The sequence below is a fragment of the Osmerus mordax genome, chromosome 20 (assembly GCF_038355195.1).
Source record: "Osmerus mordax isolate fOsmMor3 chromosome 20, fOsmMor3.pri, whole genome shotgun sequence".
NCBI lineage: Eukaryota > Metazoa > Chordata > Actinopteri > Osmeriformes > Osmeridae > Osmerus > Osmerus mordax.
Window position 1 is genome coordinate 5,038,056 of NC_090069.1, and position 15,504 is coordinate 5,053,559.

Here is a 15,504-nt window from a genome sequence, read left to right on the forward strand (position 1 = left end):
AGAAATACTGTCAGTGCAATGTAGTTCTACTCAAATGGCCCTAGATATTGAAAATATATATATGTTGTAAGATTTGAAAGGAACTGTCACCCTAACTGAAATGAGGGATGTAATTGTCAGATGAAAAAATCTGAAGAAAAAATACAGTAGGTCTACAACAGTACAACATACATTATGACATTATCAATTTACATTTCAAACAGGCCTGGGCTGAAAGCAACCATTGATCCCAACATCTGTGGTAGTTTTCTGGCAGAGTTGTGTTGCGTGGTCTAGAAGAGAGCAGTGCAGTTCTCTGACCCAGGAATTTACACTTTTCCTTAAATGAGCCTTGATTCGCCATTTTTACAATATCATTTTTGGCAAGGGTTTAATAAAACACAGGTGAGAGGTGCAACACGTAAACTCAAACCTCATGCTTCTACTGTTTACACAGTAAGACTACGGGGCTCTAGATTGTGTTGACCCCGTGAACAGAGGTTTTGACAGCCAACTCTATAAGGGGTCACAAGCTAAAAACGCTAACGTTTTTACACGGGGCCCCTCATTCCTGTGTAGGACCACAGTCAAAACTCAGCATCGTGTTCGTTTAGGTGAAACAACCAGAGCTTTAGAGTATGTGAAGACATCGCTGACAGCCTGAAATTCCCCTACTGAAAAGCCCGGGGTTATTATGTATCCATTTCAACATGTAGAAATCTATAGCTACTTGTTACTTGTGAGCTAGCCTACTTGTCACTTAGCAAACATTCTTTTAACTCCAAAATGTGAACTATATTTATCTAGCCTAACTACTGCATGCATGTGTTTCCACCATTATCCCAATCTGTGTATTTTGTTCTTTTTTTTTCTTACGCCACGGGTCTGAGTTTCTCGTTATGTCTATGAACAGTATTTGAGATCTCATTAGTTCCAAGTCAAACCACAAGACAGAGACAGACGCAAAAAACAAAACTACTCCAAGTGAGAAGATGCTTTTGAATTATTCGGACAGTGCAAGTCAAAGTGATGCAGTGCACTGTTTGAACAGCTGCGTTGTTTCTCATAGGCTACAACCCGCCTCGGTGGAAAGGATTTCGTGAATAATGTTCTTGTACAAAATAAATTAAGTCACCAAGGCCAGAGAGGAGGACAGGTCATGCCCCCGGCGGCCTTGGAGAGTGGGAGGTAGACAGACCTCGGAAAAGCCGCAACGCAGCATCAACGGATTACTGTCTATTTATTTGTTTAGTAGCCTATATAGGCTACTTCCTAGGACTGGCCCAAAATTAAATTAAACTAAATTGGTCCGGAGCCTAACACTGCCGCTGTCATGCCAAAAATGTCTGACACATCACCTGGCATGTAATTTACGAGATGTTTTTATCACAATTGCCAAACTCTTTAGGCAGATAACGTGTTTCTGCTGGTCAGGTGTACCAATACTGATATTTTACAGGCTACAAAGCTGTAAGGAAAACAATATTTGTACAGTGCTCTGTCCTATTTTTTCCATTACTAGAGTTCATGACTATATAATGAAGCCATATCTTTCCTCCAGGGAATTCCGGAGATCTATTTTGGACTAGACAGGAAATATATTCTGGTTAGAACGGAGCCATAGAATCTCTTGGGCTGATGAACATGTATGGAAACAAGAGTCAAGATCAACATCAGAATGATCAACTTCATCTCAAACGTCCCTTGGTGTGGAACACATCAGAGGAGGTTGCTGGGCTGTAGATGTTAGAGTTAATATATTTGCTTGCTCTGTTAAGACAAAGGGCGACTGTTTTTATTTGATGATATTAAGCGATTTGATGTGAGCGAGTGTAAGTCTTCAAACAATTTAATCATATATGATTAGTTTGGAGTTTTCTTCGACAATTTGACATTGTCATTTAGCGGACGCTCTTATCTTCATCTTAGTTCATCCGGTTACCCTTAATTCTTGCCAAACTTACACATCTCAAATGAGTCGGATAATTAGCAGTAGTACGCTTTTGCTCAAGAACCAGTGGTCCACACCAATCTCCTCATTTTGGCTCTACGCTGTGGAAATCTCACTTAGTTTGGACATCGCACTTACCATTACCAGGGCAAAAAGACACCATTAAAATGCAGACCATACCTAATTTCAGTGCCAGGAACAGTTCTTTTTAATCTGAATGAAATGGTGGGTAAAAGAATCCATTGTTCAGTATGACTGACCATCAGCAAGTTGACTGATTCATGTCCCTGGCAAACTCTTTCCTGGAAGTCTTGTTTCATGTGGTTGTTTTTTGGGATGACACAGCCATGAGGAATTTCTGTGAACAGTCCTCTAGTGAAACACACTCCCACACACAAGCAAACTATTCACCTCTGAACATCACTGTGGTCTTGTATTGCACCATATTATACCCATTTTCTATCTACCCATATCATGTCTCATCTTTGCAGCCTGATTCACAGTTCCTGTTTGGCGATAAGAGAACAGAATTTTTTTTCCAAACAGCCATGTCGTGTCAAAAAATCAGTCAAGTTTAAGAAAACAAACACAACCAAGGTTTACATCGTGTTGAGAGTAACCCAGTCACTTGACATCCCCCACTGCTGTGCCGGCCTCCCGCTCTCCAGCAGAGCCTCTCAACCCCTTCCATCCGAGCCTCCTTTGAAGAGAAAGGCTCCACTTCAGCCATCTCCCTTGGCTCCTCTGGTCCCAAGTCCACGGAGGTTGACTTTGGCTCCGCACAGCTTCATCAGCAGTTGGAATGCCTGACTTGGCTGCCCACATCAAGAGGCTCTCACGGAGCACAAGGTTAAGTGGGAGCATCCTTTCCTTCTCAGAGGAGGACAGGGAGAAACGATGGAATGCTTCTTGGGAGCCACGTTTTGAAATCCCTCTCCTCTCCTCCCTTCTCCTCTTACTCACATCATGAGTTGATGTTTGTTGATGTGGGGATCGAGGTGTTGTTCCAGCAAATTATTCGAAACATGCAGATTTGTTCTTTGACCTATGCATCAATGGGATGGGTACTGATGATCGAACAACACATCTAAATGCAACTGAAGGATGAAGGGAGATGGCTTTGAGGGTCATGCTATAGAAGTATGCTGTGAAACTGTGTTTTACTCTTTTGAACTAATTTGGTAATTAGCATTTTGAATACCTTTTGAAAAACTACGATAGAGGGAACATTCAATGTTTGTTCTATCTAAAGATCAGATGCTCTTTGATAACCTACTTTTATGTGGAAATGATCACATTCAATGTCAACCTTCAAAAAATGTCATACTACTATCACGTTTTAGTTCCAAAACACCTTAAACGCTTGACACATTTTGACGCATGCAATGCACAAGAGCAGACCAACCAACAACAATCGAAAACAAATGAACTGTCCTAATGAACGGTAAAGGTAAACTACACTTCCATGTAGCCCCTTTGACCCACTGCCCCCTCTACAAATCATGCGGAACCCTTCTGGACATTAAAGACGGGTCAGTCGCAGGTGTGTAATACCACCCCCCCCCCCCCCCCCCCCCCGACTCAACCCAGCCCCCAGCACCCCCCCACCCCCTTCCTGTAGAGCGTTGGCCCTGCTTCATCCTGCCTTTGAAGCCACAGCAGCGTTGGTGGCAGCTGCTGCACGGGAGAGAAAACATGACCCGTCCTTCTGGTGGAGGAACATCTAGGCTGAGGCTATGGGGGAGGGGGATGGAGGGAGGTGGGGGAGGGGGGGAGAGTTAGGGCTAGAACATGGACCAAGAAGCAGCAGATCCATAAACAAAGCTGTTCTTCCAGTTCAGGGCAGGCTATTGACATATTGACCTTCAAATAGGTTAGGGACCCTCAGGAAGACACATGGTTTTACCATAGAAATGCTAGTAGTAGAGTAAAAGTACTCCTAGTCAGAGTTTTAGCATATGGTAACATTTGTTCCACGGAGAGACTAGGGCCACACACAAAAACAACACTGCTGTTTTATTGCATTGAACTAAGTAACGGTGAGAACAAACAGGCCGTAAATGTATCAGCACACAATAATCTAGTATTGTCAAGGGCATGTGTTTTGACTGCTGGTAAACGGGTCATAAATCGGAGTTTCCTGGTGTCACTGCTTGTAGTCCTGCGTGATAAATCATTATCGGCCTTTGTATATTTTCACAGCTTCCACTGCAGGCCATCAGATGAACAAAACCAACTAGCAGTGGCTTTACAGATTTCACCCAATACACACTGAATACGCTCCAACCCGACGGCTACTAGGGTGTGCGAACATATCAGCGTCTTCAAACCTGACCCTAGCACCAAGGTATTAACTAGATAAATATATATTTTTTTTCAACAATATAAGCAAAATATTACAATCTCATGCCACAAAAGAGGAGAGAGCTACACAATGATGAAACTAATGTGACTACGTTGTATGACCAGGGTTTAAAGGAGGTACAGGGGAGACAGCCGCGTGGATGAACAGTTACAAGAGAGACATTTATTTAGATGATCTACAACTATATTGTAAAATAAATTAAACACATAATTTCTATGTAAAACATAAAACAATTTTCTCACAGCACAAACAACCCCAAAAAGCCATAGTTAACAATGGTACAATCATGTTTCTACCCCCACACAAATACAATTCCAATCTAGGGGAAACCATTATGGGTTATGGTAGTTAGTATCTGACAGTTTCAAAAATATACTGTAATACTATTTATAAACAACAAACAATTGACATTCAACCATTAATTTTCATATTTCTAAAATGCATCTATAATATGTAGATACAGTATATACAATTTTCCCACAGTATTATGCGATACAAAACCGATTCTTCTAAAAGTGAAGAATAAATAAAGGGTGGACGAGATTTTTTCGTTTTGTAAAGGTAAGAGCTGATTGGGTTCCTAACATAAAAAAAAATACAAAAAAGGATAAACAAACAAAAAACTATCGAACGTAGAGGTTAGACCGAAGGATTTTGCTGGTGTTACAATCGGATCAGGTGACCGTTCCATCCAGTTTCCGAGCAGCGTTTGTGCTCCCGCTCTACTCCAGCAGAGTCCACGCGTGAAGGAACAGCGCTAGCAGCAGGTTGAGGGATGACCACGACGAGGTGGGAGACGAGCCTGATGACGGCCTCCCGTGATTGGCTCTCCCGTGATGGACTCTCTCCGGGGGCTTAACGGTGATGTAGCCATTGATGATGCGCACCAGCAGGGGAGGTGGTGATTGGACCGTGGTGCTGGAACACAGGGAAGGATGCTACGGGTTAGAATTATTCCCAGCAGGAGCTCTGATCGTAACACGCACGACTCTGTGATCGATTAGCATGTCTAGTCCCTTGCCTTACAGAAAAGGTCCGGTCCTATGATGAGACATGAATCAGTTTTGTTGGACTTTCCACAGTTCCAGTAAAAGCAGCCAATTGAATTCTCTAAATGGTGCCAAGAAACTCCAGATCATGTTAGTGTCCACTTCTGAAAATCCTGATTGATCGCACAAAAGTGCTTCAGCATGTTAATTCAACGTTGATAGATTGTAAAGTGAAACATCTTGGAACCAACATTCAGGTCATCCCCCTGTGAAATCCTTCAGTGCCGCCCAAACCACAAGTCACGACGGCCATGATTAAAGACAAAAGAACACAATGGAAATCAGAACGCATCAGAGGAAACAGGGACGACTCCAAGAAAGCCACAACCAATTCACTCGAGTTTTACAAGAGATGCAAGCGATCCGTGGGGAGGCTTGCTCAGGTGCCGACGTGGGGGCCAGCTGGCTGCAGTGTGCCAGACCTAGGACTGGGATGGCAGTGCTCCTGGAGGGCAGTGGGCCATAGCCTATCCAGCTAGAGCCTGGCTATTAAATCGTTTCTGCCGGCCTGTTTGAAGCCAGGCTGCAGGGTTGCTGCCGTTGTGACTGGGTCCCAGCCAGTCAAAACAAACACTGGGTCCTATATAGGACCATTGCCTGAGAGAGAGAGACCTTACCCCTGCTACTTCTCCCAGAAGCAAATAAAATGAAATAAGGACCAGACACTTGAATGTTCTTAATAAGACCATGTTTGGTTGAAGTGGTTGTTTAACAGGTGGGATTAGTGGTAAGCTGAGGAATAATCATGGTGGTGAACATTTTGGGCACATGTGCCCAGAGTTGAAACATACTATTGCGTTTTTAATAAGACTTAAATGCAAATCTTTTCATCCTATGGCATATGCTTGTGGTTAATAATATTTACATTTCATTGATTGGCCTTGGCTACAGTACTTGGATTTAGCCCTGGATTTGTGCTTATTTTAGAAATGTTACGTTCATTTTTTATTGCCTTGAGTTCTGGAACTTTAAGCGGGTTTATTTTAGTTTAACCTGCGTTACAAAGACCTGCCATTGAAATCTGGAGCGTGGAGCGTAATCAAGTCTGACGCTTCAGCATGAGGCCACGCATCAAAAAGACCAGAGAAATGCTGCTTTGTTCTTCAACCGCTCAAAAAAAAAAAGATGACTTGAAAAAATCATTGCTCAAATGTTCCTCAGTGAAAATCTGGAGTATGAATAATAACGTGACCCCGTTTTCAGACATAACATCCACATTTGGAAAGTTTTTCATTTTTTTTCTTGAAGGGAAAACGTGCCCTTCAATCATGTTTCTCTCATTTGGCTCTTGCGAGCTGAGGAACCGCTGAAATCTCCCGTGTATATTGGGACCAGCCACAGTAAACAGGCTTTTTTCTCTCCATAAAGAACAAATAAATAAAATCTGGAGTAGCAGACTCTGACAGACCCTGGACTGACACGCAGGAGGCCAAAACGGAGTCCAAATAAATTCTTCCAGTGTTTGAAATCGTAAATGACATTCACATCCTACATCTGTGTCAACAGTTTCGGAAACAAACAGGGATTGACGCTGCAAGTCAGTTTCCACCACCTCGCAACAACTTGACTAGACGCAACAATCACAAAATACACGTTTCTTGTTCCAATTCAAACAAGTACATGTGTTATTTTGACAACTGGTTTAATCTCCCCCTCAATATTGTTCAAACGTGTCAACAGGAGGTACAGGTACATCAAAAGAAGGACACAGACTCAAACAGTTAAGCAAGATGTATACGGTTACTCTTTACGGTTATACTTAGAACCGATACAAAAACATTTTGGGGCCACAAAGGGCCAAAAGCCTAAGGCTTGGACCGATCGGATGCATGTTTTCCAAGTGAGCGGATACTGCAGACCCGGATCCACCAGCCCAGCGGCAGGACCAGTCTAGACAGATTCCTACCCTGACACGCAGAGCAGGTAGGAGGGCTAGGCGTCGCATAAGGAGCTGGTGATCTGATACGATGGCTGGTTTAGCCTGCAGGCCTGAGAGGGGGAAGTGTCAGTTAGATCCTGTAGACGGGTGTGTGTGTTTGTGTGTGTGTGTAGGGAAGGGGGGGGCGGCTACTGGCCAGACCTGAGCTGGCAACTGATACCCGAGAGATTTGCCACTTCAACAACCAGGACCAACATTTGCCGCAATGCCGGCAGGTTCTGCGCCGACCTAGAAGGCCGGCGGTCCTCCGGCAGCCGGTCTCACCTCTCCTCGATGCGGACCCAGAGGTCGTTAAACGGCAGCCGGTCTCACCTCTCCTCGATGCGGACCCAGAGATCGTTAAACGGCAGCCGGTCTCACCTCTCCTCGATGCGGACCCAGAGGTCGTTGAACTGCCGGTGCCTCTGCTTCTTCTGCTTGTTCCGTCGCTTCTTCTTCAGCTTGCGCTCCACTTTCTCCAGCAGGTCCAGGCTGTCTGGCAGCAGCATGTGGGGCAGCGAGCCGTCCTCCAGGGGGCGCTCCTGGTCCTCGTGGAGCTCGTGGAGGAAGGGCTCCAGGTGTGGGGGCTCGTCCAGGTCCTGACCCAGGGAAAGGCCCGTCTGCTCCGGGTAAAACTTGGACGCTCTCCCGCTGAGAGGAAACGAAGAAAGGGCACGAGATCAGCGTAAAACAAGGAAAAGGACAGGCTAAGCTTATTCCCAAACCTTATGATGAGTGTGATGGCTATGGCAGGTGAGTTTTGCATCTGTTCAATTGCGACATAGGATTAGGAATAATCCAGTTGAGATTAGGAATAATCCAGTTGAGATATCTAAACTGTGTTGATTTGAATACCCCTTCCCTCCTACTCCTAAGATTTAAGAGACATCTGCTTTTGATGAATCATTGGCCATCCCTGATGAGTTCATTCACACACACATACGTGTGGCTTCCAATGATGTTTAAAACATTACAGGAATCCATTACAGCTGGACTGGTGCACATAAAGTGGGAAGCCAAACCCCTTTATCCACTCGGTTGTGCATATTTACGACGGAATGTTCCGATCACCAGGCTTCCTGTGTCTCCTCCAATCTCGGCTCCAATTTATTGAAGAAATATGTGTGTGTGTGTGTGTGCTGTTTGCGGAATATGAAGAGGGAAAAATAGGCCGATCAGACGGAATCAAACAGAGTGCATGGTTCCGTTCAGTGCATGCATGTGCGTGCCTATGTGTGAGAAAGAGACCAGCTGACTTCAGGCCTGGGTTCAGGAGGACATATCTGAGATTCTCCCAGATAACACAGGGATTATTTTTCCTGGGTGAAACCTATCTTCACCATCTTGCTCTCTTCTCCCGGGACTAGCCTCTGGGCTCCTGTCTGTCTGCCTGCCTGCCTGCCTGCCTGCCTGTCTCTGTCTGCCTGTCTGCCTGCCTGTCTGTCTGCCTGTCTGTCTGCCTGCCTGTCTGTCTGTCTGCCTGTCTGTCTGTCTGTCTGTCTGTCTGTCTGTCTGTCTTCCTGTCTGTAGTGGGGGGGGGGGGAATGCAGTGTTAGACAGCAGCAGCCATGACATGGGTCTGATCATGCAGGTGGAGAGAGACAAGGCCAACCAGATTACACACTGATTGGCACACCGAGATAGCCACCCACAGTCACAAAAGGGCTGAGGCTTGCACTATCTAGCACCGCTGCTATGGATAGACATCTCCGTCAGATGGAAGGGAGCTGACAGGTTGATAACCTACAGGGCCAACGAAAAGATGCGACAACCTGATTCCTGACGGGGAAAGGCCTTTTTTCCCCCTACACAACAAGACAAAACATCTTTTTGTTTTTTTTACACACACACATTCGAGTGTCTTCCAAGTCCATGCCTCTGAACAACCGCGTTCGCCCCCCAAAAGTTTGTCGCTACGTTTCACACCCTTAACGATGGCAGCCCCACAATGACATGCAAGTAGCCGCCTTTCAGGCAAACATCTAACACGCCATTGTTCCAGGAGCCCGTCCCCTTCCCCCGGAAACACTTAAGCCGATACACCGGCCCCGTTCCCATGTGCCACCGGCAGACCCTGGGACCCGCGAGAGCCTTTTTCAATTACGGCAGCTTAAGAGCCGTGCAAATCAAAATTCATACTGGCCGTCAGGTCCTGCGAAGCCGAGAGCGCGGCCAACAGAAAGGCCCCATTTGAGTCGGGAGTGAATGTGGATCCCAAGGGGGGGGGGGGGTCGGGGGGGGCTGATGAAGTGGACGGGGGTTATTCAGACCGCTCGGGGGAGCAGCGAGGGGACTCTGGAGGACGGCTCCGGCCGCGAGGAGGCGTTTGGACGCGGCGACGTGAAGAGAGGCCGCTCGCCGCGATGAATTGTTTTCGGGTGAGGGAACGTGGGGGGGGGGGGGGGGCGGGGGCGGGGGCGGGAGAGCTGTGGCCTTCGTTGGGGTGTCCAGGAGGCGACGCTCGCGAGAGGGCGACGCCCTGCCTGACGACGTCAGCACGGTTGCTGCAGCCCTGACCTCGCCATAGCAACACCACCACCCTGACAAGGGGGGCTATTTATGTTCCTTTTCAAATGGCCCAACAGCCACATCAAAAATGCGACTCATTACCTGATTAGCGGATTACGAGCCAGTCCCAGCGAGAAATGTGCAATGGCTGCCTAATGTCCCTCAAGTCAACATCGAGGGGGGGATGTGTAAAGCTAATACTGATTTAACAAAGAGGTGAAGACGCACGCATCTTCAGGAGGAAGCAGCGGATCTTCCTGCAGAGGAGCACGAAAAGGTTTCTCGCTGGTGAGTTCTGCAATTGTTCGAAGATAACACATTTTTCACAACAGCCCGAGCGGAACTCGACATCTGTTTTAGGTCTCTGGGTGAAATTACACCAAGCAGGAGTGTGCTTACTTGGAAAATGATTTCCATTTGAAATTCGGTCAAAAACAAATAAATACCACAAAGGCCTGGGGCAACGGGTACATGGCGAAAAGGCAGACGGCCGTGTAACCATACACCAATTTAAGTGATAAAATATGGTGTGCCAATTTTACAGAGCCCGGTTTTTCGAAGAAATCATAATAAGAAACAAATCTGAGACAGAACAAGATACCCTCTTCTTTTTTGGGACCAAAGGTAGGCCGGTATTCACCACAGGAACGTTGTAAAGGTGGGGTGAGACCTTATGCGGAGCAAACCCGTTTCAAACCCCAGTAGTATACATGTTTATGGTCTAGATGTTCTCAAGCGGTTAAGTTATACAATTTCCCTTCAAACCATGGTAACCTTTAAGTGGTCCACACTGGATTCCAGTAAAGACCAGATCGTTACTGCTAACCGGTGACAAAAAGAGGGATACTACTTAACTGGCTTTGTGGTCTCGACTTGTTTATCGCTTCAACGTTGTGTTCCGAAGCGCAGGCCAAGGGTCTGTGGAGCAGTGCTTCAGTTCCTACACCCCTAACAAGCTTGAGGCTGACGGAAGCCAAGGTCTTCCTCCCTGTCGTTCAGAAGCCAAGGTCTTCCTCCCTGTCGTTCAGAAGCCAAGGTCTTCCTCCCTGTCGTTCAGAAGCCACGTCCTCTGGCCTTAAGGCCATTACAGGTACATGTACATTTTCCTCAAATCAATTAGTTTATACTTTTCTTTTTTCCAATCAATCCACCGTCCATAGGATCCACCATTCTTGAAGCTTACCTGTGTGTGTGTGTGTGTGCGTGCGTGCATGCTTACAACAACTCATTGTCCAAAGTGATCACTTTCAGGTGTCGGCAGACGCTAAGTTCGGGAGAAGTTGAGATAAGGAGCGGTGGGTGGGTGGGTGAGGGGGGTGGGGGGACGGGGGTTAAGGGAGGAGAGGAGGTGTTTTCAGGGGGAGGGGGGGGCGGGACAGCTCTGGGTGTATTATTACCTGTTAATGGTCTGCCCAGCGGGAGTGTGCTCCACTTCGTATCCTTGACTCCTCAGCACATCAATCACCGTGTTGTTGCCCAGGAAGTGACCTGCAATAGAAACAGTTCTCCTTTCAGCCACGGGATCCCGGCGACGACGACCGCTCGTCGCACACTGGAGGGACCGAGCGCTTTGCGGCACGCTGTTACGCCGGCCCTCCCTCCCTCCCTCACTCCCTCCCCACCTGGACCCCACTGAGCGGCGTATGTGACGGACAGACACCAGGACCCTGGGTCCTAGTCCACAAGAAGCTCTGGCTGCATGCATATCATGCCTGTAAAACACACACACACACACAGTGGCCTCCATCCACTTAACAATTGGAGGACAGGATGAATACCAGTGCAAGAATAGTTTGGCGTATTTTATTTGTTATATATATATTGAATTTTTTTGCATTCTCACTCTATATCGACCGTTCAGTATGACAGGCAAGGCAGGGGAGAGAGGGAAGGGAAGCAGGACATGCTGCAGGGCTGGATTCGAACCCAGGACACTGCACGAGGACCAGCCACGAGGGCTGGGTCCCTACAGTGCAGAATGCAGAAGGCACCCCCTTCTGCATTCTCTTCCCTTGTTAATAATTGGTGTGGGACCGACGCCGTGTTTACAGGAGTGTTTAATGAAGACCATCGGCTGAACAGGAGGGGAGGGAGGGGGGGGAGGGAAGGGGGGGTTGCCCTCTGACCTGGACGGAAAGACCTCCACCTCCTCTCCTTTCTCCTCCACCCCTCCTAACAACCCCTCTCTCATCTCCATCCCTTCCCTTTCTCCCTTCCACTCTCTGTCTCTGTCTCCTCCTCCTCCTCTACTCTCGGGCTCCTCCACTCCAAAACCCAACTAGGTGTAGTGAGGCATTGAGGCTTCAGGTTGCCTGCATGTCAAGAGGTCTCCATTCTCCTCTTCACACTCACAATGGGAGTTGGGGGGTGGGGGTGGAGGTGGAGGGTGTGTGTGTGTGTGTGTGGGGGGGGGTTCATTGTGTTCAACTGCTCAGCCATGCACCATAGAAATGGGTAAACAAAGGCCCCGGGTCCTAATCTAGCCCTAATGGAGGGCCGTAACCATCAAGGCACCTTTCTGTAGGGCCGGCCAAGCTACGCTGCCCCTCACACAGGCAGGGGGAGCCCCAGGGAGCCCCAGGGAGCCCCAGGGAGCCCCAGGGAGCCCCAGGAAGCCCCAGGGAGCCCCAGGGATGAGGACTACAGGTGGGCCTCAACTGAAGAGTGCGGTCTTGTTATTAGTTGAAACAAAGAGAAAACCATGCTTTATTTTTTATATAAGGACAGAAGAAGAAGAAAATGGCTGCAACAAGGCTGTGGTGAAAGAAAGATTTCATGCTGGGTGTGTCTGGAATTATTATTATTTATTATTTTCGGAAGATTGACTGGGAGAATGTTTAAGTTGATGGTATTTGCTGTGTTTGTGTGTTCCTTGGAAACGATGCTAAAAAGTACACAACGAAGAGCACTTTGGCGTTTCCATGGGGACCCATCATTACTGAACTCCTTAACTACCACCGGTCACTAATAAGCTACAAATTAGGCAATGAATAACTACCGATGACTCAACAGTGACTTGTACAGAAATGACAGTACCTTGACTTCAGGTCAGAAAATCAGTATTTGCACTTGAACAATCCGTACCATATTTCTGATACAACAATGTTGGAGGGCAATACAATGTGCTTCTTCAGCAAACGCAAAGCGTAGACACAAGTGGAAAAACAACACAGCGAAACACACTAAACCCCACGGAATGTGCCACCCTAGAAACAGATGTACCCTTCTGCTCTAACCCTCTGTGTTGCATCGCTGGTTGGTGGTGGGGTGGTATTGGGTGGGTGGGGCGAGGTTGGGAGGGGGGGGGGGGGGGTTGGGGGGGCCAAAGAGTGGGAGGGAGACGGCAAGAGGGAGAAGGGGGGGGAAGAAGTGGTGGGCCTGCCCGTGCTTGGAAACACAGCTCAACGTGATTTATGAGGGGGGAGGGGGGGGGGTCACTTCACGGGGGGATTACGGTGGGACAAATGGAGAGGCCACCGCGACACAGGGACACTGAGGGGGAGACTTCAAAGGGAAGCCCTCCCGTGCGAACGGACTGAGTGCCACCAATAGTCCCTCAGGCTGGACCTCGCGCGTTAAGCCGTCGATCGGGAGCTGCGCTCCGGGACTGGGGCTACGCGCTGACGGGACTTATACGGGGAGTAGGCGAGGCTGGCTGCGACGGCCAGAAGACATGGAACGTAATCAAATCACAGTACTAACATTCCGATAGAGTGAGTGTGTGTGTGTGTGTGTGTGTGTGTGTGAAGGAATAAACAGTGCTGGGACTTTGGACCCGGCAGACATATCACAGACCGTGCGGTGTGACAAAGCCAGAAGAGCGGCCGAAGGCTGGTTCAGAAGATGGATAATTGCAAACTTATATGAAAACATGAAACTCGAGTCGTTAAAAGGTGATTAACCACTGAAATAACAGTTTACTTAGAGGGCTGGCTACATTGACTCAAATGAGCCCGTTCGCGTATTGATGTTAATGTGGGACTCGGTGCCCGAGCACTTCACATGTACATAAGGGTTTCCCCATTTGAGGCATAACCAAAACCCCTGAGATGGCAGCACAGGTCGGAAACAAATTGGATCCCACAGAGGTGATCCAAGCACTCTCTCAGCAGCATCCCTTCCAATAATAGCTTAGGCCTAATCACGCTCAAATGTTTCTAATCGATTCCTGTCCCATCACGAGGGAATGAAATGCTCAAACAAAAACAGGCATTTCTGATTACAGATGATTGACGTCTTGGCCCGAGAAAGAAAGTGAGAGAGAGAGGGGGATGGAAAGTGAGAGAGAGAGAGAGAGAGAGAGAGAGAAAGTAAGAGAGAAAGTAAAAGAGAGATAGAGATGGAGGGAGAGAGAGAGAAAGTAAAAGAGAGATAGAGATAGAGATAGAGAGAGAGAGAGAGAGAGAGAGAGAGAGAGAGAGAGAGAGAGAGAGAGAGAGAGAGAGAGAGAGAGAGAGAGAGAGAGAGAAGAAACCGAAAATTATGCTTCAACTGTAACACTTTTCCTGCAATTACTCTGTCTTTGCATTGTAGCCTTTGGCAGCCAAAAGGACCTCCAGCTCCAGATCCATCAGGTGATTCCTGACAACCTCTCCCTGCTCACAGTGGGCCTTTGAACCCCACCTGGCATGCGAGCAGAAAGAAAACCCTTCTTCCAAATCAACTGACCACGGGACTAGACCTGGTTTAGAAATGCCAAGCTAGGCCTTTAGAACGTCTGACAAGTCGTCTCTCTGAAAACAAATAGCGACGGGCGAAAGCTCATATCGCAAGACGACACGATACTTCCCTGGGTGTGCCATTTACTCCGAGGCCGGCTAATCTACAGCTACTGTGATACGTTTTGTTTTGTTTTTTTGCGCTGGCTCGCAACGGTTTGTCCCAGAGCGCTACTGGCTTCTGCGAGGGTTCAGATAAAGCAGGCAGCAGGCAACTTGTTAGAACACGAGTCTGTCTGTGACGTTCGGTCTGTCAGCCGGTGGCCTTAGCTCTCAGTCTGACAGAGGGGTGCCTCGAAGGCTTCCTGCGGTTGAGAGTGCACACACAGAGCCATCCTCATCATTACTCATACTGGTCATCCTTTGACCGCCAAGTCAGTCAAAAGGGGAGGGAGGGGTGGAGTTATGGAGAGGGGGGGGGGGGTGGGGGGGCGGTGGGAAGGCAAAGTGCGATCAAACGCTCGTGCTCGAAAAACAAAAGGATCAGAAAGACCAGCGTGAGGACGCAGTTGCAGGAGTCCATCTGAGGTCTCTCTCGCAAACTCACGGAGAGGCATGCGTCGAGGCCAGGAGAGACTGACTTGACACCACGGGGAATATCGACTGTGCTGAATAGTCTTATTGACACCGAGCATGCTTCCTGAGAGGCCTGTTGATGGGCCAAAGTCAACCCCCAACATTCATCGTGGTCACTTCAGGTGGCATACCAAGGCTGCAAAACTCCGCCCCGAGCAAACCTGATGGTGTAGATAAGACCAGTGGCTGGGCTGAAAGCTTCCTTTCAACACTTCCACTACAAGATTAGTTTTTTTTTCCCGTTTTTTTTTCAACTTTAAAGTTACGCGGAATGTACCCATTTCTGTCAGTCTAATGGCCCAATGTCCATTGTCAGTAGTTAAATACTAACAAACCGATCTCTCTCAGTGAAACATTTTGGCTATAAAAGCAGACAGTGCTTCCAATCTTTCTCCGGTAATTAGAACATATGGCAAGCCTTTAAATATAGTTTCTTTCCA

At 47.7% G+C, this 15,504-nt stretch overlaps 1 protein-coding gene across 1 annotated transcript in view; it reads right to left on the reverse strand.

Moving 5' to 3' along the window:
* Positions 1–4,430: 4,430 nt before the first annotated feature.
* trabd2a (TraB domain containing 2A) overlaps positions 4,431–15,504 on the reverse strand; it is a 34,808-nt gene continuing 23,734 nt past the window's right edge. Inside the window, exons 5-7 of the mRNA XM_067258277.1 lie at positions 11,168–11,258; positions 7,644–7,913; positions 4,431–5,213 (exon numbers count right to left, since the gene is read on the reverse strand). Coding sequence (XP_067114378.1) covers positions 5,018–5,213; positions 7,644–7,913; positions 11,168–11,258 — 557 coding nt within the window. The 3' untranslated portion in view covers positions 4,431–5,017. The remainder of the gene's footprint in view (positions 5,214–7,643; positions 7,914–11,167; positions 11,259–15,504) is intronic.